We start from the raw sequence: 24373 nt of genomic DNA, 5'->3' as shown, positions 1-24373 counted from the left end.
GTGAGTTTGGGTAAACTTCGAATATTCTTTACCCCAAAGTTAAATTTCATTCATGACAGACTTTTCCTGATTCCATTGGGTTTTTCTTGGCAAAGATATTGGAATGGTATCTCCTTTCCTTCCTCAGCATATTTTATAGATGAGGAAACTGAGGCAAACAAGGTCAAGTGATTTGCTATGGGTCACACAACTCTGTGTGCGACCAGATTTAAACTCACAAAGCTGAATTTCCTGACTCGAGGTTTGACACTCTATCCACTAGATTAACTTGCTACCATAGCATATCAGTAGCACGGCACTTAATAATTGCCTGTTGAACTGAAATCATTGCTGGACTTTGCAAGCAAGTTGGAGGCTCAAAGGAATACTTCTAAATCTAACAATGAACAGGAAGGAGAGAAAATAAGCATTTAGTGCTTACTATGTGCGAGGCACTTTACAAATATCTCATTTGATCCCTAAAACAGTCCTGTAGGATAAGTACTGTTATAATCTTTATTTCACAGATTGGGGAAACTGAAGAAGTCAAGTAACTTGGACAGAATCATATGTCTAGCAAGTGTCTGAGGCTAGATTTTTTAACTCAAGTCTATCCTCAGGCCAGGCCTAGATCTCCAGACACTGCACCTCCTAGCTCCCTCAAAAAGCTCAAGAGAACATAAAGGAGGGGATGAAATAGCAGGTGCAATTAGATGGCTCAGCAGATTGAGAACCAGCCTACAGACAGGAAGTCGTGGGTTCAAATTTGACCTTACTTCCTAGCTGTGTGACCCTGGGAAAGTCACTTAATTTCCATTGGCTAGCCCTTACCACTCTTCTTTCTTGGAAGAAATACACAATATTGATTCTAAGAAGGAAGATATGGGTTTTTTTTAAAAAATAAGACAGGTAGTGTCAGATCTATGGAGAAGGGAAGAATTTAAGACCAAGTAAGAGATAGAGAACATTACAAGATATAAAATGAATAATTTTGATTATATTAAATTAAAAAGTTTCTGAACAAACAAAACCAATGCAACCAAGATTAGAAGGGAAGCAACAAACTGGGGAAAATATCTTATAACAAATTTCTCTGATAAAATTAGACCAGATAAAGTTCTTATTTCTCAAATATGTAAAGAAATAAGTCGAATTTACAAAAAACCAAGTCATTCCCCAATTGACATATGGTCAAAGGATATGAATAAGTAGTTTTCAGATGAAGAAATCAAAGCTATCAACAATCATATAAAAATGTTTTAAAACCCTATTGATTAGAGAAATGCAAATTAAAACAACTCTCAGGTACTACTTTATACCTAGCCAACTGGCCAATATGACAGTAAAGGAAAATAATAAGTGTTGAAGGGAATGTGGCAAAATTGAGACATTAATGCATTGCTGGTGGAGTTGTAGATTGATGCAACCATTCTGGAAAGCAATTTGGAATTATGCCCAAAGAGCTATAAAGAATGCATACCTTTTGGTCCAGCAATACCAATACTGGGTCTATATATTAGACAAAAAAAAATGGGAAAGGACCCATTTAGACAAAAATATTTTATAACTGCGCTTTTTGTAGTGGCAAGGAATTGGAAACTAAAGGGATGTCCCTCAATTGGGGAATGGCTGAACAAATTGTGGCATGTGATGGTAAAGAGTACTATTGTGCTATAATGAATGATGAATAGAATGATTTTAGAAAGAACTGGAAAGACCTACATGAATTGATGCAGAGTGAAATAAGCAGAACCAGGAGAACATTGTACACTGTAATTGAAATATTGTGCGATGATCAAATGTAATAGATTTTGTTACTAACAGCAACTAACATATGATTTATCACTTGTTCATTTGGGTATGTGATTTGGGGTTTTGGTTTTATAAGATTCTCTTACAAAAATAAATACTATGGAAACGTGTTTGAGTGATAATACATGTATAACACAGTGATATTGCTTGTCAGCTTTGGGATGGGGGAAGGAAGAGGGGAGGGAGACAACATGAATCATGTAACTTTGGAAAACTAATATGTAAATTTGTTATTGGAATAAAACAAAGATTAAAAAATTTAAAAATTTAAAAAAAGAAAGAAAAAGACCATCTAGGAATTGATAGAGTCTGATTACAGATTGAAGCATACCATTCTTCACTTTAGTTCCTCCACAAATTTTTGTCTAGTGCAAGCAGTATATCTTCTTTCATGTGATAAACATGAAAATATATATTATATATTGTATGATAGCATATATAAAACCTATATCATATTACATACTGCCTTGTAGGAGTCTAGAAGAGGGAAAGAACATTGATTACAAAATCTTAGAAAATGATGATTTAAATTGTATTGGCATGTAAAAATAAATAAAATTAATTTTTAAAAAAGAAAAAATAATAAGACAGGTAGAGGACCATGAGGATATAGCCTGTTGAAAAGCAGATTAGAGAGACAAAAGTATGCTTTCTCTTATTAGTTAAATTGGGAGCTTGGAAGGCTGGAATGAAATAGGTCTCTGGAGAAATTTTAGGATGGATGCAGATACCAGATCTGTCCAGTTGACTAAATGAATCATACCTATGGCATTTCAGTCCCTTTTGGGGCCACCTAAAAATAAATGTCAGCAGAATAATATAGAGAGACATTGTAGTATAGTGGGAAGAATGTTGTTTTTGAAGACTAAGAACCCAGGTTGGAATCCCAGCTCTGCCCCTCTCAACAAGCTCTGTGACCTCAGACATATTTAGATTCTCTAGAGGTCAGGTTATTCCTGTAAAATAATGGGGCAGATGATCTCTAAGCCTGTATTCCTCTGATCCTATGTTCCTTTGGCAACTCTCCTAAGCTTGTTAAAGAACTCAAGAGAACTGAGAAAAAGCCTGTCCTAGTCCTCATTTATGTTGATCATTTGGATGAAGGAAGATATAGGAGAAACTACCAACTTTACCAAGCTAATATTGTTTCTATCAATTGATTTGACTAGGTAATCAAAGACTCAAAAATATTGAATAATGAGAACAATAATAATAGCAGCTGATACTTCTGAGGCATAGATTAGAAGATTGAGGTCCAGAAATATGGGGTTATTTATTTGTCCAAGGTTATGTGACAGAGAGTAGATTTGAACTCAAGTCCTCTGACTCCAGAGCCAAGGCCTTTCCCATTAGACAATGTTGCTTCGAATTAATAAGATTTGCCTATATTTATAATACATATAATATAAAATATGAATATACTATATATAATATGGTATGTATGTATATGTGTACATAATACATATAGTAATAGGAATTTCTCTTAGCTCAGACCTCTTCATATTTATCTCATTTACCTTCACATCCTTGTTTTTTTGCTGCTTTCTTCCCCATATCCCAAGATCATCACTGCCAATGATTACTTTACTTAAACAGAATCTTGATGCTACCAAGAATGGCTACCAGGGACCCTTGCGATTAAACATATTGAATATAGATTTTGTTCAGTTATATTTTTTTGGCCGGGTCTAATTCATTGTGATCCCATTTGGGGTTTTCTTGGCAAAGATACTGGAGTATTCTGCCATTTCTTCTCCAGCTCATTTTATGGATGAGGAAACTGAGGCAGACAGGGTTAACTGACTTGCCCAGGATCACACAGCTAGTAAGTATCTGCAGCCAGATTTGAACTCACAAAGCAGAATCTTCTTAACTCTCAACCTAGCATTCTATCCACTGAACCACCTAGCTGCCCCAAAATGTAGAAAATCACCTGAAATTAGGATCCACATCTGCCCTGTAATCTAGGTTTCTCTTCTATAACCTACATGCATGCAACTGTTATATTAGTGACAAATACACCTTGAATATCAGGGAACAGGGAACATTTTTCAACATATATTGTAACATAATATTTAGAAGATGCCCTTGGAATACAAGTTACTCTGAATAGTTTCTTTATGTTTAATCTGTAGCCTTCGTTTCTTAATCTGTAAGCCTTGTTTCTTAAATATTCAAAAGCCAGGGCAGCTGGGTAGCTCAGTGGATTGAGAGTCAGGCCTAGGTTCAAATCTGGCCTCAGACACTTCCCAGCTGTGTGACCCTGGGAAAGTCACTTGACCCCCATTGCCTACCCTTACCACTCTTCTGCCTTGGAGCCAATACACAGTATTGACTCCAAGACGGAAGGTATGGGTTTAAAAAAAAAAATTCAAAAGCCAGAAATACTCCTGTTAGTTGGTCCAGGGGAATGCCAGGTTGGGATGTTTTCTTGCAGCAGATATCCATTCTTTATCTTTCTGGATAGCAGGCTGAGTGTATCAGCATGTATCTAAGTGCTATGACAGAGTTGAATGAAGGCCTCCTTTTAACATAAAATGTGATTACATCGAAGTTATTTTTTGCATATTGAAACCCTCTGAACCAAACATGGAACTAGAACAATGTCAGGACTGAAGACTCAGTATCAAGCCAAATAAAAACATCCCAGGCAAACTTCCTAGTTTTGGGCCTCCTTAGCAAGCTGGCACTAGCTGTATCTAAAGTTACTTCCCTAGGATGGGGGAGCCCTCCTTCAGATATACAGACATGTATTCCTGGAAATGAAGCAGAGAAGGCAGACTGCCCATCCTCACCACCCAAACTCCTGAGATTTAGAGGCCATGCAGAGTTAGTTCCAAGAAAGTTGAATCAGTATAGGGTAACTGTGATGGAAGCAGAACATTTTTTTCTGATATGTAGGGATCAAGCCTAGCGTTAGGTCATTACTATTCGGGAAGGTGCTGGGTATCAGAAGGAGAACAGAGAATAAACAGAGTCTAACCCAGCACATCCTCATTTTACAAATGAGGAAGCTGAGGCCAGCTAAACAATCACAAAGCTGGTGGGTGGGAGAGCCTGCTTTGGAACTGAAGTCTTTCAGACTCCCAGGCCAGTGCTTTTTCTGTTATATCATACCTCCTGAGGACATCAGGCTACTTTTATTACTGAAATGGTCTTTTAAAAACCTTTTCCTTCTGTCTTAGAATTGAAGCCAAGTATTGGTTCCAAGGCAAAAGGGTTAAGTGATTTGCCCAGGGTCGTACAAAACTAGGAAGTGTCTGAGGTCAGATTTGAACTCAGGACCTCCCAACCCTAGGTCTGGTGCTCTCTTCACTGAGCCACCTAGCTGCCCCTGAAATGAGTTTTTAGATTTTTCTCTAGTTTCTGAAAGGCCTCAAATTAAACCAGGTCTTTGAGAGTGAATTCTAAAACATGTGGGATTCACCGCGCATCTGCTCTGGAACCATATGAGTCCTTCAGGAGTCACTAGACCCAGCCCTCAGCTGAAGTTGAATTTTTATGGTGCATGGGCAAATATTACAATATAATAATAATAATAATAATAATAATAATAATAATAATAGTGATAGTAGTAATAATACCCTATCTTTTACTAAATTTCTATGGTAGATGGTAGAATATGAGGCAAATATAACAATATAATGATAAAATCTCATCTTATGCAAATAGTCTTTCCCAACCCCTCTTAATCTGGTGTCTTCCCTCTATTAATTATTCCTTTCTTATCCTGCTTATAGCTCATTTTGTATGTCTATGTTGGCGTGTTGTCTCTCTCTCTCTCTCTTTAATTGTATTCTTTCTGAGCTCAGGAGCACAGTGCCTGGCACATAAATTCGTATTGATTGTTTAATAATGATAGCTCAATTTACAAAGTACTTTGAGGTATTTAAAGTCCTTCTTGTCACCCCCTTTCAGGGTAGATCACTTATCCCTGTTTCACAGATGCTGAAACCGAAAGTTAGAGGACTGAAATGACATCACAAAGCTAATGAGCATCATGGCCAGAATTTGAACTTGGGATATCTGAAATCTAAACTCAGGATTTTTGTCCCACAACTTATGTTACTTCTCCTTTTTTTAAAAATTTAAATCATACTATGGAGAATTTGTTGTGGCATATAATTTCTCCTTATCCTGATTCACAGATATGTTCTTATTCATATCTTATCACAATGAGAGAGTAAGTGCACCAAACACCTGTTCCCTATCACCAAGTCAAAATTTCCATTTCTGTTCAAATCAGGATTTGGGGTTCAGGAAGATAGCCAGTCAGTCAATAAACACTTGTTAAATGCCTGCTAAGTGCCAGGTATTGTGCTAAATCTTGGTGATACCAAAAGAGGTAAAAGAGGGTGCCTGCCCTCAAGGAGCTTCCAATCTACTGGGAGAAATTACAAGCTTACAAACAACTCCATACAAATGAGCTTTACACAGAATAAATCAGAAAAAAACAAACAGAGGGAAGGCACTGGAATTAAGATAGCTGCCAAGTTTGCAATCAGAAATACTTTCAATATGACTCTGTATATATCCTTTTTTAAAAAAAACACTTACCTTCTGCCTTGGAATCAATAAACAGCTAGGAAGTATCTGAGGTCATATTTGAACCCAGGACCTCCCATCTCTAGATGTGGCTCTCAATCCACTGAGCCACCCAGCTGCCCCCCATACATTTTTTTAAATAGGACATCTCACTCTTCAAACTTTTCAAAGCACAAAAGTATTTTTTGGTAAGTCACATAATATCACAATGAAGGTTCACAACCTCCCATGGCCAATAACAATAGGACACAATTTTTAATATTCTCTCCTTTTTAGTCAATTAATCAGCAAGCATTTTTAAGTGCCTGCTATATGCCAAGCATAGTGTTAGACCCTGGAGATAGAATGTGAAAATGAAATAATTCCTGGCCTGAGAGAGCTTACATTGTATCAGAGGCAACACCGTGTATTCATCTAAGTGTAGCTTGCAGCCCAACTTAGGGGATCATCATACTTAAATCTTCCCTAAATTGAATAATTGCTCACATTTCTATAGCATTCACACTTTCCCCATGACAACCCTGTTAGGTAGGCTGTATGATTCAGTTCATAAACATTAAGTTCCTACTGTGTATACAGCACTGCTATTAATGCCTCTAGGTGAGGAAACTGAGGTTCAGAGAGAAACAGTCATTTTAGTTAGTCGTTGATCATTCAGCCAGCAAATTGCTGTCAGAATTTGAACCCAGGTAGGTTTGATTCATTTTTTTTTTTTTAATTCTTACCTTCTGTCTTAAAAGCAATATTAAGTATCGATACCAAGGGCTCGCCTACACAGTTTGGTTCTTTTTTTTTTTTTTTTTTTTTTTTTTTTTTTTTTTTTTTTTAAGACCTTTACTTTCAGTCTTCAATAAGACAGAAGAGTGGTCAGGGATAGGCAGTTGGGGGGTAAGTGACTTGCCCAGGGTCACATAGCTAGGAAGCGTCTGAGATCAGATTTTATAATCCAAGACCTCCTATCTCCAGGCCTGGCTCTCTATTAAGCCTAGCTGCTTCTCACCTCAATTCTTAATGTACTCTTAGCAACTCTCAAAATTGTACTTTTAAATATTCCTTATCCTGATTCAGGCACAAATAAGCACAGAGTGAAGTCTTACCAGGATTTGTTGTAGGAAAGGCTAGCTTACATTCCATGAAATTGGTTTGTTTTACGTTGACATCACCCTCATATTTTTAATGGCAACAGCATTTTTTTTCCAATAAGCTTTTGACATTCAGAAAGTTCAAGTTATGCATTAAAAGTGCTACAGGAAAGTAAACTTTAATGAAAAATTTTTTTCCACCCAATCCCAGAGGGAACATGAACACTCACAACTGAATGATGCATGTAACAAAAGGCACAACTCAGGCTGAAAGCATTTATGATGAAGAACAGGACTCAATTTCCACTTTGTCCTCTGTCTACACCCCCTAACCTAGCTGGATTTATAAGTTCAGAGTAGATCGGCAGAGCATTCCTCCTCTAAGGTGTGGAGGGGCTAAGTAATTGAATAAATCTGGGTGGCTATGGAAAGGGCTAAAGCCGGGGAAGATATCTTGAGTAGCCCGGTATTTTCTTTAAACATGTTTCTGTGTGTGTGTGTGTGTGTGTGTGTGTGTGTGTGTGTGTGTGTGTGTGTGTGTGTGATGTGTGTTTAAACAAACATTTCCACAGATTGGCATGGTGAAATGGGCCGGAATTCCCTGTAGCATTTAAGAATGTGTTTGGTTTCCTTCTCTGCCTTTTACAATTTGGGGGGTGGGAAGGAGGATGAAGCTTTTGGGCCAGAGAGAAAGAGCTTCAGTCAAGCAGAGTATTTGGCATTTCCCTCATGACCACATACCTCCTGAAAAGCTATTAAACTGAATGCAGAATAATAATTCAGCCTGGGGATGTGTGGGCTGCCTTAGGCTCTGCAAGTTGGACATTCCCAATTGAAGAACTTGGCCCTGTTGAGATAAGATTTTGTCTGAACAATACCTGAGCCTGGAGAAAGATAATATACTTACTCTATTGCTGAAGAGGGCAGAATAGCTATTGGTTTGGGATGGGGGTGTTGTAAATTATTAACAGATTCTTTGATTTCTCTCATCTATAGGGTTTTGTGGGGTTTTTGTTCTCTTCTGTTTATTATTTTGTTGTCTTGCCATGCAGTAGAAACCGATACACTCAGAACAGTGTCATCCCATCATATCTGGATCCCATCCTCCTAAAATGTTGATCTTGGTGCAAATTTCCAAAACTTAGGGTTATTAGAGACCTCCAATGTCATTTCATCCAAACCTGAGCCATACTATAAATTCCATCCACAAAATCTTCAACAAATGGTTATCCAACCTCCAGAAGAGCACCCCCAGACTTGGAGGCTCTGGACTCTTATTTAGCCTTCTGTTCATGCACTTGTGCATTTGATTTTTTAAGCCCGAATATAGCACTAAATTTAATAATTTAATAAATTAATGTCAATAAATAATTTAATAAATTCTTACATTTCATTTTGCCCATATTTTTAGTCTTTCAGGATTTCACTGGATTTGAATTCTTTCTTCTTGCTTAATTATCTCTACTTTCCAACCTAACAGTACCTACAAATTTGATTCATTGATGTTTTCATCTAAAATTCAGATAGAAAGTTGGACTTATGCTAAGCAGAGTCTTAGGTTAAAATACTGATCCTTCTACTTAGCATGTGTGACCTTGCTCAAATCAATTGATCTCTGAATCTCAGTTTCCATCTATAAAATGGAGGTCATAATAAATTAATATCTATTTCCCAAGATTGTGTGTGATGAAAATACTTTGGAAAACTATAGAAGTATATCAATGTGAATGGCAGCAGTTTATGGTTTAATGCAGTGATGGGCAAACTTTTTAAAGAGGGGGCCAAAGGAAAGGAAATGCTCATCTCTCAGTCTGTTTCTAAGGCAACTCTTTCCAAGTTTCATTGTATTGTATCCTACTCATTGTATTCATCAGATTAGGAATAATGTTGTGCTGTGGATAGAACATTTCAGGGGGCAGCATCTGGCCCACAGGCCGTAGTTTGCCCATCACTGGTTTAATGGATAGATCCTTGAATCCTACCTTAGATACTTATTAGTCATCTTATTCTGGAAAGTCTCTTAAAGTGAGTCTCTGGATCTCAGTTTCCCCATATGTACTGGACTTCATGACCTCTAAGGTCCCTTCCAGCTCTAAATCTGTAATTCTGTGGGAAACAGATCACAACTAAAGGCAAATAGCTCTGTGGTACACTTGCTTCTGCCCTCATCTTAAATTATCAGCTTCACTGAAGACTATTCTTAGGAGAGAAAAGACTGCCAGCATAAGGACTTCTAAGATTTGTGTTACTCCTCAATCCTTAGCTATATAACCTTGAGTCTATTTTTCCCATGATTCTGTACATATTTATAAGAGAATGTTTCACAACCTTTGATGGGGAGGAGGGGGTGGAGTTATTTGTACCAACTATTCTTCTATATCATCTTAATAAATACCCCTAGCTAAAGGGTTAAGAAGAAAAAGAAAACTAGCCTTAAATAACTATCAGAGTTTATTGTTTCACTGTAAGATGTAATAAAAATCACATGGAAGGATGCAGCATGCTTTTGAAAGTTGCCTGTTTAAAGGGAGAAGGAAGTCTTGCATTGAGATTTATTAGCAAAAGAAGGAATCACAGAATGTTACACACATCCTGTGAATTGTGCCTTCTCTTATTCTGAGTTTATTATCACCATGGAGCAGATTGGAGGGAAGAAGTAAGATATGTTCTTGACATCTCATTGAAAAATAATTTTAAAACCTTTTTTCACTAGTCTGTTGCCTTCCTATAATTCACTGGGCACATTTTAAAATTCTTTTCTGGGCCTACTATTTTCATCTGCAGTGTGGGGAAACAGATGTTTATTGGACTGGAAAGCCTTTTTACAAGTTATTTCAATCATGTAAATAAGCTTTCTTCCCCTTCTCTTTCACTTTCTCCCATCTTTGGAAATCCAAAGCCAGGACCCTTAAGGAAGCATCCCAGAACACATATTTCCTTCTTAGCTCAATATTGCTGACAAAAGACCCCAAAATGGGTATGAAGAAACCTTGAAATTCCGCTAGAATGAATTATAAGATTTTGTATATTTTAGATCTTTTCCTGAATTTGTAACCTCGGTTGCAGGGGAGTTCTAGAGATTCAGTTGCTGTATAACAGAGTATACCTGTTCATATTCTGATGTGTTGGGGTTGTTTTTTCTGTTCGAGTCATAGCAACCAAACCAAAACCTAACAATGGCAATAGAGTCTAATTGAAATGAATTTATTCTGCTAAGTATCTCATGTTCCTCAGATCCCAGCCAGAAGATGTTTAAAAGAAGAAGATCTATCATAAATTGGGCCTTTTGGCGAGGCTCCAGCACTCACCTGGACAACATGCCAATGTCTCCAACATCCCCGATGCCAGGGCAGCTCTTTGGGGTTTCACTGCCAGAGATCTGTGAAAACGACAACCTGCCCAAACCTGTCTTGGTGAGTCTTCCTCCATTCTGCCCAGCTACATACCACAAAAGGCAAAAGAGGTTGAAAAGGTAGAGTAGTCCTGGTATTTGCTTTTGAAATTGGTGTTCAGTGTTTTGTGAGTGAGGAGGACATTTCAGGCTGGAGAAAGAAAGGGAATGAGCCAAAGCAGAGGGACAGCAATGCCCAAACTCTTATTCTCACCTTAGCTTTCCTCTCAGTGCAAGAAAGTGGTAAAACATCAAGGATGGAAAGCAAGTGATGCTTCCCATCACCAGATCCTGGTTCCCCTGGGTTGAATGTGGTCAGAAAATGGGTGTCCCAGGATAACTTTTATATGGCCATTTAAAGAAGGATGGCCACAAAGAAAGCAAGCAGAAGAGCTACTTGAAAATTGCTTTGAAGTTGAGGTTTTAAAGTGTGCCATAGATGCAAACTTAGACTCTAGCTATTTAACTCAGAAAAAGTCACTTAACTCCTCTTGGCCTCAGTTTCGCCATGTGTAAAGGGATGAGTCTGCTACATCACTTCCAGCTCTGAATCTATGATCCAATAATTGAACTGAACAGAACAAGCCAACTAGCCTGATCTCGAAGCTCTAATGAATGAGGAGGTTTGTAGTAAAAAGAACCAGGCAATTACAAAGTAACTAAGATAGAGGATGAAGTAGATAGTGCCCTGGACCTGAAATCAGGAAGACCTGAGTTCAGATCATGCCTTGGATTCTTACTAGCTGTTTGACCATGGGCAAATCACTCAATCTCTATTTGCCTTAGTTTCCTCAACTGTAAAATAGGGATAATAGCACTTTCCTCCTAGGATTGTTATGAGGACAAAAAGATCTCTGTAAAGTGCATTGTAAGCTTTAAAGCAACATATAAATGATAGCTATTATTTTGTAGTGGGGCAAGATCTACTGCTACCAAAATGATTTTTCAAGATCACATCTTATGGATCACTCCACCCACCCCACCCCCCTCAGTGCCCTTAGGAAGGGCGCCAAAAAGTTGGACTGACTCATGGACCTTTGGGGTCTCTCATGCATTTACAGTCTTATAACTTGTGTTATTCAAGGTAAACTTGCCATGGAAGGGGGTGGGATTCTATCATGAAGCTCCTTGAGGGGCAAAGACTGAGTCTTCTAAGTGTCTCTTAGTAAATTTGTGTAGTTTGGGGGTTTCTATACAAAAAGCCTCTTCCATCTGTTTGTTTTACCCTGGAGCTAACTTCCTGATCCAATACTTTGTCCATCAAGCAGCTTAAACTCAGTATCTACTGTGTACTCCCATTGCATGTGTCAGAGACATTGCCCCCCCAACCCCTCTCTGGTGATGAAGAATGTGGCCCTTCAAGCTTGTTCGGACATTTTGATTGGTGGTGGTGGCGGCAGCAGTAGTTGTCATCATTATCATTCAAGTTACTCTCTTAAAGCCTTCTCTTTTACATATGCCTTTTTTTTTTTTTAACCATTATCTTCTCTCTTAGTATGAATTCTAAGGACAGAAGAGCAGCAAGGGCTAGGCAATTAGGGTTAAATCACTTGCTTAGGGTCACACAACCAGAAACTGTCTGAGGCCAGATTTGAACCCAGGTTCTCTTGAGTCCAAGCTTGGCACTCTATCTACTCTGTTACCTAGTTGCCCTCCTCTTCTAATGGCTTTGTCTAACCATTTCCCTAAATGCTCTATCCCTTCTTTTGTCCCCTTTATTTGAAGCCCAGGGGCAACTTTTGCAGAACAAGTCGGAAATCTTCAAATTCAATTTCTAAGCCCTGGAGATATAAAGACAAAAAACTTTCGTCTGGTAGGGTCTTGTTTCAGACTCAAACTGGTTGAGTGAACCCAGGCCAATCACTGACCACCTCAGTATTCTCAGCATCTATTTTTAGACTATAAGTTGCAGGGGCAGCTAAGTAACACAATGGATAGGGCCAGGCCTAGAATCTAGCCTTAGACATTTCCTAGATGTATGACCCTGGACAAGTCACTTAACCCCAATTGCCTAGCTCTTGCTCTTCTTAGAACTGACACTAAAACAGAAGGTATAAGTTTAAAATAAAAAAAAAGACTACAAGTTGCCGAGAAGATGCTCACCAGAAATATATCAATGAAATTACAGGTCCAGGTTTTATCTTTATTTCCTGAGAAAATGGGGATCACCCACCTAAATGAGTGAGAGATACTAGAAAATAAATTTTAATCAAATAATATTAGCCAGTATTTCCCAAGCCCCTACTTACAGTCTCAATAATATACTAGGCACTATAGAAAGATAAAAAGAAATCCGACTCATTCTTGCATTCTGATTTACAGGCTAATGCCAGTGGGAGGATAGGAGAAGAAGGAAACTGAAGTGCCAGTGAATACCCTGGCAATGTTGAACCTCTAAGTGCTGAGAGAATATAAAACTGATTGTGATGGAATATCATTAAAGCAGGCTCAGTAGACAGAGTGCTGGGCCTAGAGTCAAAAAGACTCATTTTTGTGAGTTCAAATCTGGCCTCAGACATACTAGCTGTGTGACCCTGAGACAGTCACTTAACCTTTTTGCCTCAGTTCCCTCATCTATAAAAGGAGCTGAAGAAGAAAATGGCAAACCACTTCTGTATATTTGCCAAGAAAACCCCATATGAGGTTACAGAGTGTAAGACAGACTGAACGACATAATTAAAGCAAGTTTCCTAGAAAAGACGTAGATTTTAACTTGTTTTTCAAGGCAAGGCAAGGCAGCAAGCATTTATTAAGTGCTTACTAAGTGCTAAGCCCTGAGGATGAAAGTAAAAACACCAAGAAAGACAGTACTGGCCCACAAGATGCTTTTACATTCTTTTTTTTTTATGTTTTTTTTTTATTTTTTTTTAAACCCTTGTACTGTCTCACAGGTGGAAGATTGGTAAGGGTGGGCAATGGGGGTCAAGTGACTTGCCCAGGGTCACACAGCTGGGAAGTGGCTGAGGCTGGGTTTGAACCTAGGACCTCCTGTCTCTAGGCCTGACTCTCACTCCACTGAGCTACCCAGCTGCCCCCTGCTTTTACATTCTAATGAGAAGGTTAATATATAAATGGGAACTGAAAAGCAGGAAGTGTGAGAACCTTGGTGCTTGGGGTGGGAGTATCTAGTCTAGAGAATGGAGAAAAAGGAATATTTGAGAAATGGAGATGGAAAGAGAAGCACACTTTTAGAATCAGGACCCTCATGTCAGAGGGGACCTCAAAGATCATCTCTTTCAACCTCTAAATGAATGGTGAAGTTGCTCAAAAAAGCCTGGAGCCATGTTGTAGAACAGTGGTTCCCAAACTTTTTTGGCCTACCGCCCTCTTTCCAGAAAAAATATTACTTAGCTCCCTGGAAATTAATTTTTAAAAATTTTAATAGCAATTAATGGGAAATATAAATGTACCTGTGGCCATCACTGCTCTCTTGGATCGCTGCAGCACCCACCAGGGGGCGGTGGCGCCCATTTTGGGAATCACTGTTGTAGAGTAATGAAAAATGTGAGGAATTAGTGGCTAGGATCCTAACTCATATGTAGGATTATAGATCAAGAGCTAGAAAATAATCTTAGAGGCCATCTAGTCCAACCCCTTTATTTTACAGTAGAAACTGAGGTTAGGCAGTTTTAAATGACATGCCCGGGTTCACACAAACAGTAACTAATTCAAACCAAGGTCTTTCTGATTTGAAGTTATGTTCTTGCTCCTGCATCATGTCTGCCTCTCAGTCTTTAAAAATCCAGCAGAGGGATTTGGATGCAATGCCATAGGCATCCCAGAGGACTATGAGTTCATGAGGAGGGCTGCGATAAGAATAGTGTTTATGGCCTATTGCTCTAATAGCTGGATAATAGAAAGTTGGGGGAGGGAGAGAGAACTTTAAAGTATCCAGAAGAACTGAGCTCATACTTTAATGACGTGTTTCCTCCAGCCTCAGCATCCCAGGGCCCTTAGCAGGCAGGGCCTAGGCTCTGACTGCCAGAAAGGGCAAAACATATTCACTTGCCAATGTGTGTGAAAGACTGTCTTGTTTTCTTTTTTCCCTCCCAACAGGACATGCTTTTCTTTCTAAATCAAAAAGGGCCCCTCACGAAAGGTATTTTCAGGCAATCTGCGAATGTCAAATCCTGCAGAGAGCTGAAGGAGAAACTTAACTCAGGAGCAGAGGTGCACCTAGACTGTGAATCCATTTTCGTGACAGCATCCGTCTTAAAGGTAGGAAAAGGCTCCAGACCTGCTCCGTCTTGCTTTATTCTGAATGTTCTGGCCCATTTGCAAGAAACTTTATTAAATTCACATTCTCTGGGGAAATAAATAAATAAAACTTCCCCCAAATGTAATTGAAGTTGGCACCCACAGACTTTCAAAGCCTCCACCTACAGATACCACTGCAGGCAGCTTCCCTAACATACTATAACACCTCTTTCCACGCCACCTACTCTTTTTCGCCACCTTCCCTCCCTCTCTTCCACTCCCACAGTGAATGTTTCCTTGGAAATTTTTTTAATCTACTTTAATTCTGAAATAGTAAAATTGCTATGAGATATATGGTATTTGTATTGTTTTTCCTATCATTTTTTTCTTCGCTGAAGAAATACAAAGGTGAAATGGAAATTACTGGAGCAGCAAGGACCAGTACCTCTTATTATCCTAATTACAGAGCAGGGGGATCCTTAATTATGACCTAGTCCAGATCTGTACTCTTTATAGAGATGAAGAAATCAAGACCCAGAGAAGGCTTTCTCTTGCCCAGTATTATCAGTCTTTGAGATTCTCTTCCTTTCTCACTCATCCAGTCCCACTTACTAAAATCTTCTACATGGTTACATAATAATTGCTGGTAAACTTAGTCAATTTTTCTAAAAATGTCTTCCTTCAGAAATTCTTCACCAACTTGGAATGTAGCAGCTAGAGTCAATGGCTACTTTATATAAGGCTTTGAAGGAAAGGAGGCCCAGGTAGCCACTCCACCTTCAATCAAGGGTTTACTCTTCACAAGACTATGGATGCCCTGAAATAGCAAAAGTTCTATATTCCTATCTCAGCATAGAGAAGTAAAAAGCAGAAATGAGGAAAGAATGGAATAATACAATTAGATAGTCAAAAAAGCATATATTAGCACCTTCTCTGTGCTTAGCACCTTACGAAATAATGGAAATATACAAACAAGTAAATAAAATACAGTCCCTATTTTCAAGAAGTTTACAATTCAGTGAGGATAGAGAACATGCCAACAACTACATGAAAACAAAATATTTTTGAAAACCCTGGAGGTAATCAACAAAGGGAAAAGTATTAGCTTTTTTTTTTTTTTTTTTTAAGGCCTTCACTTCTTTCTTAGTTTCAATTCGGAGACAGATCACACAGCGAATAAGTGTCTGAGGACGGATTTGGGCATTAGGTTTAAAGGGGATCATGAAAGACTTTGGGAGAACTCTATCTCTTCTTTTCTCACAAGTAACCAACTGCATCTTTAGTTTAATCTTATTGAGTATGTACAAATCATCATCTCTTAACAAATGGACCGTGACAAATATGCATGTTTCATCTGATACTTATCAAATTGTACCATGGATGGTGCTTTAAGAAAATGCAATGCAATCTGCTTTTTTTTCCCTGGCATTTTAACAAGAAACTAAATGTGTGAGCTTCCTAGTATTCTCTACAGATTACAATATACCCACATACAGAATTTATGGCATCTTGCCAGTGTTTTGGAAGTATTTAATCAGTTATGAGTTTCTGTATAGACCTATCCCATCTCGAATCATTAGTTCCACAAAAAGGAAATTTTAGGTAAATCAGTGTTGCAAGAGAGCAGTTACATTCATTTTAGTGGTGTTATAAAAGGGTGATTGGTTTCTGATCAGCCAAAATTTGAACTATAAAGCTTAAAATCAGTCTTTATAGAGAAATGAGATTGAGCCAAGTCTGTTCTTGAGATGTGGAAACCTCACACACCATGTCATCAGAGAGATCCCTGAGGCTTTCTCTTCTAGACAGCCAAATGAGGAAGATGAACCAGAGAGGGCAGACTTGGGAGACAAAAAGTCAAAATTTCAGCAATTTTCTAGTCTAACTCTTTCTTTCCCATGAATCCCCTCTTCCCTTTTTTGGAGGTGGAACTAGAAATGATGACGGTCAGGTATGATTAATCTCCCCCAAGGAACATGCCTGAGGAAAAGTGCTGAAATATGATAATGATGGTAGTGGTGGTGATGATGGTGCTGGCACTAGCTAACATGTCTATGGATCTTTAAGGTTTGCAGAGTACATTACAAATATTATCTCATTTAATCCTCACAACGACCCTGGGAAGTAGGTGCTAATATTATCCTCATTTGGCTAGGGTAATTTAATAGAGACAAAACCTAGGGATTCAGTTGCAAGTCCTGATCTTCTTCAAGAGACTGAAGGGCAACAAAATGGGACAATGAACCTACAGATTTTTTTAAGATCTTAGATATTTTTTTCTGTTTATTCATTTTTTACATCCCAGAGCATCAAAGTAGAGTAATTAACTTGATGCCTCTTCCTTCTAAGTAAGGCTATTATTACTTTCTTAGGACACCGGGCTTATAAGTGAATTATTCTTATAATAAATAATGTGCCTGATAAAAGATTCAAACTAGAATTGGGCCCAGTAGAGCTGGGGTGGATCAGTGGACCATTATTCTCAGGGAATAATGATGAGCAGGAAACCCTGACCTCAAGGCAAGATGAATGGATAACACATAAATGATGTTAATATGAAATGATCGATGGGCCATTGAAACTTTGTGTAAGATTGTTCAGTCTCCTCAGTATGGTCTCTTAGTTTACCCTGTAACCTTTTATAGGGTAACAAACAACAATATTGTAACGGCCGAGTGAATTGTTCTTTAAAAATCGTTTGGGAATACAAAGGACCTCCTAGCATGCTTCTCTTAAAGAATGTCTGCATCCAGCTGAGGAAGGTTAAAAAAGATCAAAGTGTATAGAAGAGTTTGGGGTCTCATACAAAGGAGAGAAAATAGATTTTGTTCACGGGGGAGGGGGGGGGACAAATGAAAACAAACCCATATGGACAATTCCATTTCCCCTCCTCCCAGAGTTGTGAGGATCTGAGGAGATAACGTATCTAGAAGACTCTTTGCAACTATGAGGGGCTATTAGCCCTTACATTTCTGTGAAGCAGAGAGACTAGAGTGAGGCATCTCCCAAAGCATCCAATTTACCCATGTAAACAAGGACAAAAGCCGATAAAACTCAGTCCGGCTTGTGGAGCGAGTGTTGGCTAGACAGCAATTCAGCTGCTGAGGACTGGCTTTATGGGTTGTTCCAGCCCTAGGGAGGCAATTGAGCTGTAAGAATGCCTGTTCCAGGTTGCTCAGGGCCTCTCCCCCTGTTTTTCTTAGCATTCGTTTATTCGGCCCCGTTTGGCCCCTTGCCATGCCTCTCTCCCTGGGATATTCTTTAATATATCAGCAGTAAGGAGAACACTTCATGCCATTGAAGTGAGAGAGGCTTGTTAACATGTCAACTCGGATTTTATATGCTGTAGGAAAATCAGAGTTAAGTGCTGCATAAATAAGGAGCCTGGGGTGGATGGGTCAGTACATTCTGTGAAAGACAAAAGCTGTCCTTTTGATTCGGAGCGGTACCCAATTTGGGGGTTTCGCCCAGGTTATCGGAGGCAGCCTGTTCTTAGGCATCGCTGCCAAAGCAGAAAACACGCGATTTCTGAAGCCAGACGCTCCATTGTGTTTTCTCGCTGGCTGGGGAGCCCGGAGGACAGGAGTGGGGCTTTGTTTCAGGCTTACCATTCCCATAGCACACTGAGAGCATGCCTAGTGTGGGACAAATTCAGTGAATGTTCCACCAGCGAAAACCAGGAATGGAAATAAAGTCGAGTGATTGCCTTGACTTCCAGTGGGCTCAGTACAGCGTCACCATATTTTATAGAACAGAAAAATCAAGAGGCTGGCTAGATAATAGGAAAACACCGGTAGTATAATAAATAATTAGGGAAAGACTCACAGTGGATTTTTGTTCTGGTTGTAGCAAAGGCAAATAACTATGTTTTCATCCCCCAGTCAACTAATTAAATGCCTAATTAAAATGCCTCAGCCAGTACCTTCGAAAAAATCATTTTGTTCTCGCTCTGTGTGGGGCCTCATTCCTTTAAATTGCCAGCAGATATTGCAGAAGTGCAGCGTTATAGATGGATCGAGTGATGTTTGATTAGGTTCCAGAAATAGGGCTTGTGTTGGACTAGATCAGTCAATGAGCCAAGTACCTGCCATGTGCCCAGGCACTCTGGGTATAAATACAAGGTATTTATAATATAATATATAATAAAGGGTATAAATACAAGGATGAAAACCATCCTTACTTACAATGACCTTAAATTCTATTGGAAGTAAATATAAAGGGGCAACTGGGTGGCTCAGTAGATAGAGAACCAAGTCTGGAGATGGGAGGTCCTGGGTTCAAATATGACCTCAGACACTTCCTAGTTGTGTGACCCTGGGCAAGTCACTTAACCCCTATTGCCTAGCCCTTATTACTCTCCTGCCTTGGAACCAATACACAGTATTGATTCTAAGACAGAAGGTGAGGTGTTTTTTTTAAGTACATATAAAAATAGATACAGCATAAATATCAAGTTAATCAATATAAGTAGGCATATTAGGCATGCATGCATAACGAATGCACACATTGATTCAATGCAAGGGAGGGGGGCGTGGAGGGCACTAGCAGCTGAGAGATTGGCAAAATCTTCCTACAGAAATTAGTACTGAACTGCATCTGAAAGGAAGAGAGGAATTCTAAGGCAGAGCCAAGGAGAGGGTGCATCCTAGGCATGAGGGATGGCCAGTGCAAAGGCATGGAAATGAGAGATGGAATGTAATGAAAGAGTGAGCAAGGAGTTAAAAGGTCAATTCAGCCGGCTCTTCAGCTCTAAGGTTTCCTTAAACTCTGGTTCTGTTGTTCAGTTTCATCTAACTCTTTGTGTCCCCATTTGGGGTTTTCTTGGCAGAGATATTGGGGTGGTTTGCCTTTTCATTCTCCACCTCATTTTACAGAGGAGGAAACTGAGGTAAGCAGGGTTAAGTGATTTGCCCAGAGTGACACAGCAAATAAGTGTCTGGGGCCAGATTTGAACTGCCAAAGAGGAGTCTTCCTGATTCTAGGCCCAATCTCTCAATTGGGGAATTTGTAATATTTGGATTGAAGTTGAGTTCAAATCCTAACTTTTTCACTTGCTATTTGGACAAATCTCTTTACCCCCAATAAGCCTCAATTTCCTATAAATGAGGTGGCTTAGCTAGATCATGTCTAAGGTCCCTCTCTACTCTAAAAATATATGGTGTGACTGTGACTACATGTTATGCCCACAAGATATGCAGAGTCCTAAGAAATGGGGAAGCTGGCTGTTAAAAAAGAAAGAACACCACATTAGGAAATGGAATGTCTCTATTTTAATCTTGGTTCTGTCACTTTGTCTTTTTGACTTTGGAAAAATCACATAAGGTTTTTAAGCCTCAGTTTCCTTGTCTGCAAAATGCCAATAATAACATTTGAATTCACTTCCTCATAAATTTAAAGCAAGAAAGCATCATCCTTTTAAGTGGCTCCCACTGAAAAAACATAAGCGCCTAAAGAGGGCAAGAACTATTCACATTTTCTCTTTTTAGTCCCCAGTGCCCAGCACAGTGCCTGACAAATAATAGGCACTAAATAAATGCTTAGATTATGTCTTATTATTCCCTATATCCATGAAATCACAGTTCTGTGGTTTGTTTTTTTTTTTAATCCTGCTATTGGGTAGCACAGTAGATAGAGCTCCAGGCTATAATCAGGAGGTCCTGGATTCAAATATGGCCTCAGACATACCTGTGGTGACCCTAGACAAGTCACGGAACCCTAATTGCCTAACCGTTTCTGATGTTCTGCCTTCAAACCTGATACTAAGACAGAAGATGTGGGTTGTTTTTTTTTTTTTATCCTACTGTTGTGAAAACAAGCAGACATCTTCCGTTTGCATGTCCCTCCCTCTCCCTTACTCTCTTTAACTAAAAAAATAAAAAACTGTCCTGAAGCAGTCCTTAAGTACTCCCATCAGGTATCCGGTGCATTGCCTTTACTTGAAAAGAAGTGTACCACATCAAACTGTTTTTGAAAGAGTGTTGTCTGAGACCCCACAGCTTTGATTCACTGGGCCTTCTAGCCAAAGTTCACATCCACCGCCCTCCTTCCTCCCACCCTCTCATGTGAACTTGAAAGTTTTGCTGGTGACCTGGCCTTTGCTTTGTGAGAGGAGGAAGAGCTTGGCCGAATCCTGTGGCTCGGGGATTATAATTCTGGACCTGCCCACTAGGAAACCCTGACTTTGATTTTGGGTCTTCTTCTCAGCTGGGATGGCAGCTGAATTTCATAACTTGTTATTCCAGCTGTGGCAGAGTTCATTGAGATGTTACGAGTCATTATCTTTCAAGTATAAGTTGGAGATTTAATGGTGTTTTTCTTCAAGACAGATCATAGTATGTTTTCTACTGTGATTCAAAAAGGGAGTCATTCCCGTATTTGGGAGTAACGAATTTTTTTCTGGTCTCTTTTCTAAAACTGACTTTTAAAGCAACTAGTGCTCATTGGTGATCATTGGTGATTTCCTGTATTCGGGAGTAACAGATTTTTTTTCTGGTCTCTTTTCTAAAACTGACTTTTAAAGCAGCTAGTGCTCATTGGTGATTAAGGGAGTCTGGTGGATTAACAGAGGAAGGATTCACTTATTCTAACAGAGGAAGGATTCACTTATTCAGTGATAGAAACAGACCAGTTCCCCCACAAGGTGGGATGGAGCAAGAAAAATTGGAACTTGTCACCCATGAATAGCTTTCTTCAAAGATTGGGTGGATCAGGAGATGTAAAAGGACATTTTGTAAGGGTTTATTGTTGTTTTTAATTCCATATATCTGTTGGTTTAGAGTAACCATTATCTTTTTGTGTGCCCGTTTCCAAAAATAATTACCTTGTTAGACTACAAATGAGGCTATTATTGTTGTCGGTTCATTTCTAATTTGTACCTCTCCCTGCCTCTACCAATGAGTCTTTATTTAGCTTACACTTCCTCCTGACAGGAGATCTGACTGTAATATAGCTCACAGAGCTGTTGGCTTATCTTTATTTATCACTGTAGTAACTAACAGTGGGCTTCCCTGTGAATAAAATCTCATACATTGAGTTAGAAGAAATCTTAGAGGTTATCTAATCTAGCCCCCTCATTTTACAACTGAGAATGCTAAGGCCTAAAGAGGTTGTGACTTGTCCAACGTCATAGTTAGGAAGTGGCATAACATCTTAGAATCAATACTGTGTATTGGATCCAAGGCAGAGGAGCATTGAGGGATAGGCAATGGGGTGAAATGGTGACTTGCCCAGGGTCACACAACTAGGAAGTGTCTAAGGCCAGATTTAAACCGAGGACTCTGATCCACTTAGCTTTGCCCTCTGCTATATCTTCTTTGATCCATATCTTAGCCAACTGAACTCACTGGCCTCAACCCAGGAAATAATACTTAAGTAAAGGAGGGGAAAACAGCCTAAAAACTAATGTTTGATGATAGACTCATTCCCAGAGACCTTAATGACAAGCTCCTTTGAGAGTGATTGTGGCACATTCTTATGTTCCCACCCACCATCACATTCCCCAAGGGTCTTCTAATGGCTCAGTATTCATGTGAACATAATAAGCCTGTTGGCACATACGAGGCACTGAGGATAATAATCTACAGTGGGCATGAAAGAAGAACCATTGGGAAAAGAGGTCCCAATTCTAATCAGAAAGAGTGAGGAAGTCATTGCTATACCCAGCCAGATTTCACTGCAGAACAAAATAAAAAAAAAAAAAAAAAAAAAAAGCAAGGGCTGGTATTTCTAGAAGTGATGTCAAAACCAAGGAGTGAAAGCAATACAAAAGAAAACAGTAGATCTTATAGATAGATGATGATCACTTCTGCCCTCTGATCCAGTGGCTTCCCTCTTTCAGGTTGTCAGGGGCCTGGATATCCTAGACCTGACAACCGGGTATAAATGTCCTTTCTTGGGGGCCAGACAGAGTTTGGAGGGAGCACTGTCCCTCGTCACTAAGCTCCGAATCTTCAATACCAATGTAAAGGCCGTCCTCCTATATGGATCAGAAAGCTGGAGAGTGACGAGCACTAACACCAATAAACTCCAAGTCTTTGTTAATAGATGTCTACGTCACATCTTGAACATCAGATGGCCTGAAAAGATCTCCAATGCTAGTCTCTGGGAAAGAACAATCCAGTATCCCATTAGTCAGGACATAAAGAAACGTAAGTGGAGATGGATAGGACATACGCTACGAAAACTGGAAGACAACGTAGCCAGACAAGCATTGAGCTGGAACCCTTCAGGGAGGAGGAAAGTCGGAAGACCAAAACAGACCTGGCGAAGATCTGCCGAAAATGAAACAAAAACAGTCGGAATGACATGGGCCCAGCTGGGGGAAGTTGCCCAGAACAGAGTCCGCTGGCATGAGATGGTTGCGGCCCTATGCTCCTAAGGAGTCAACAGGAATAATAATAAATAATAATAATAACCAAGACCTCAGGAATGCTATAAACTAATGGTATCAAATTCAAATTGAAATGGAAGCCACTAACCCATACATAAGGATCCCTGTTTTAGAAAACTATATATTAACATTATCTTTTGTTTGTTTTTGTTAACTATTTCCCAATTACATTTGAATATGGTTTAGGCCACATTCAGGAGAGTTGTGGGCAGCTTTGCAAGCTGCATGTTTGATACTTCTTCTATAAACCATCCATTCTTGCTATGAGGCTGTGGATGCATTACAGCTCCAGTGATTTTTCTTGAGATCATCATCACTAGGAAAAAGTATCAGGCTACTTAATCACACTAGGATAGAAGGAAAGAAAGGTGTGCAAAATATTATATGATACCCTTGACAGTGGTAGTCTGGTTTATAGCCTAACAAAGCAATGCGACAGCTACTCCTCAGGCTAGCACTGGAGAGTTTAAGTGTCATAAATTAATAGGTCTGAGTAAGTGTTTTTCCTCACCACCTTCACTTTATGAAGTGTTGTAAATTTTCCAGGCCACCCCTTAGTAAGCCAGTTTTACCATTGTCCTCATCCGTGCCCAAGTGGCCAGAAGTATATTCAGGTTGAATCATGGATCCATCTAACTATAAGTATATAAATTTCCCTCTGTTTTCTCTGATTTTGACAGATGTGTCTGTTCAAGTCCAAAAGTTATGAGAGAAAAGATTGTAGCAATCAAAAGAACACACAATAGGAAATTTGTCTGTGCATGTCTATGTGCATATTTGTGTGTTTGTGTGTGTTTAATATTTTCCCCTTCCAACCCAATCTTGTGTATACTTCTTAAAATAATTTAATTTATATTTATAATATAATTTATATTTTATAATATTTATATTATAATTAATATATTAGAATATAATATATAATATATTTATTTATAATATAAATATGAAATAATAGAAAAGAGAATAGAGCTTATGCTG

At 39.1% G+C, this 24373-nt stretch overlaps 1 protein-coding gene across 1 annotated transcript in view; it reads left to right on the top strand.

Moving 5' to 3' along the window:
• ARHGAP20 (Rho GTPase activating protein 20) overlaps positions 1-24373 on the top strand; it is a 156049-nt gene that overhangs the window by 125288 nt on the left and 6388 nt on the right. Inside the window, exons 9-12 of the mRNA XM_044669017.1 lie at positions 10653-10831; positions 14866-15027; positions 16932-16957; positions 18356-18646. Of these exons, the coding sequence (XP_044524952.1) occupies positions 10653-10831; positions 14866-15027; positions 16932-16957; positions 18356-18646 (658 nt within the window). The remainder of the gene's footprint in view (positions 1-10652; positions 10832-14865; positions 15028-16931; positions 16958-18355; positions 18647-24373) is intronic.

The sequence above is a fragment of the Gracilinanus agilis genome, chromosome 3 (assembly GCF_016433145.1).
Source record: "Gracilinanus agilis isolate LMUSP501 chromosome 3, AgileGrace, whole genome shotgun sequence".
NCBI lineage: Eukaryota > Metazoa > Chordata > Mammalia > Didelphimorphia > Didelphidae > Gracilinanus > Gracilinanus agilis.
This window is presented reverse-complemented; position numbering and strand designations above follow the sequence as displayed.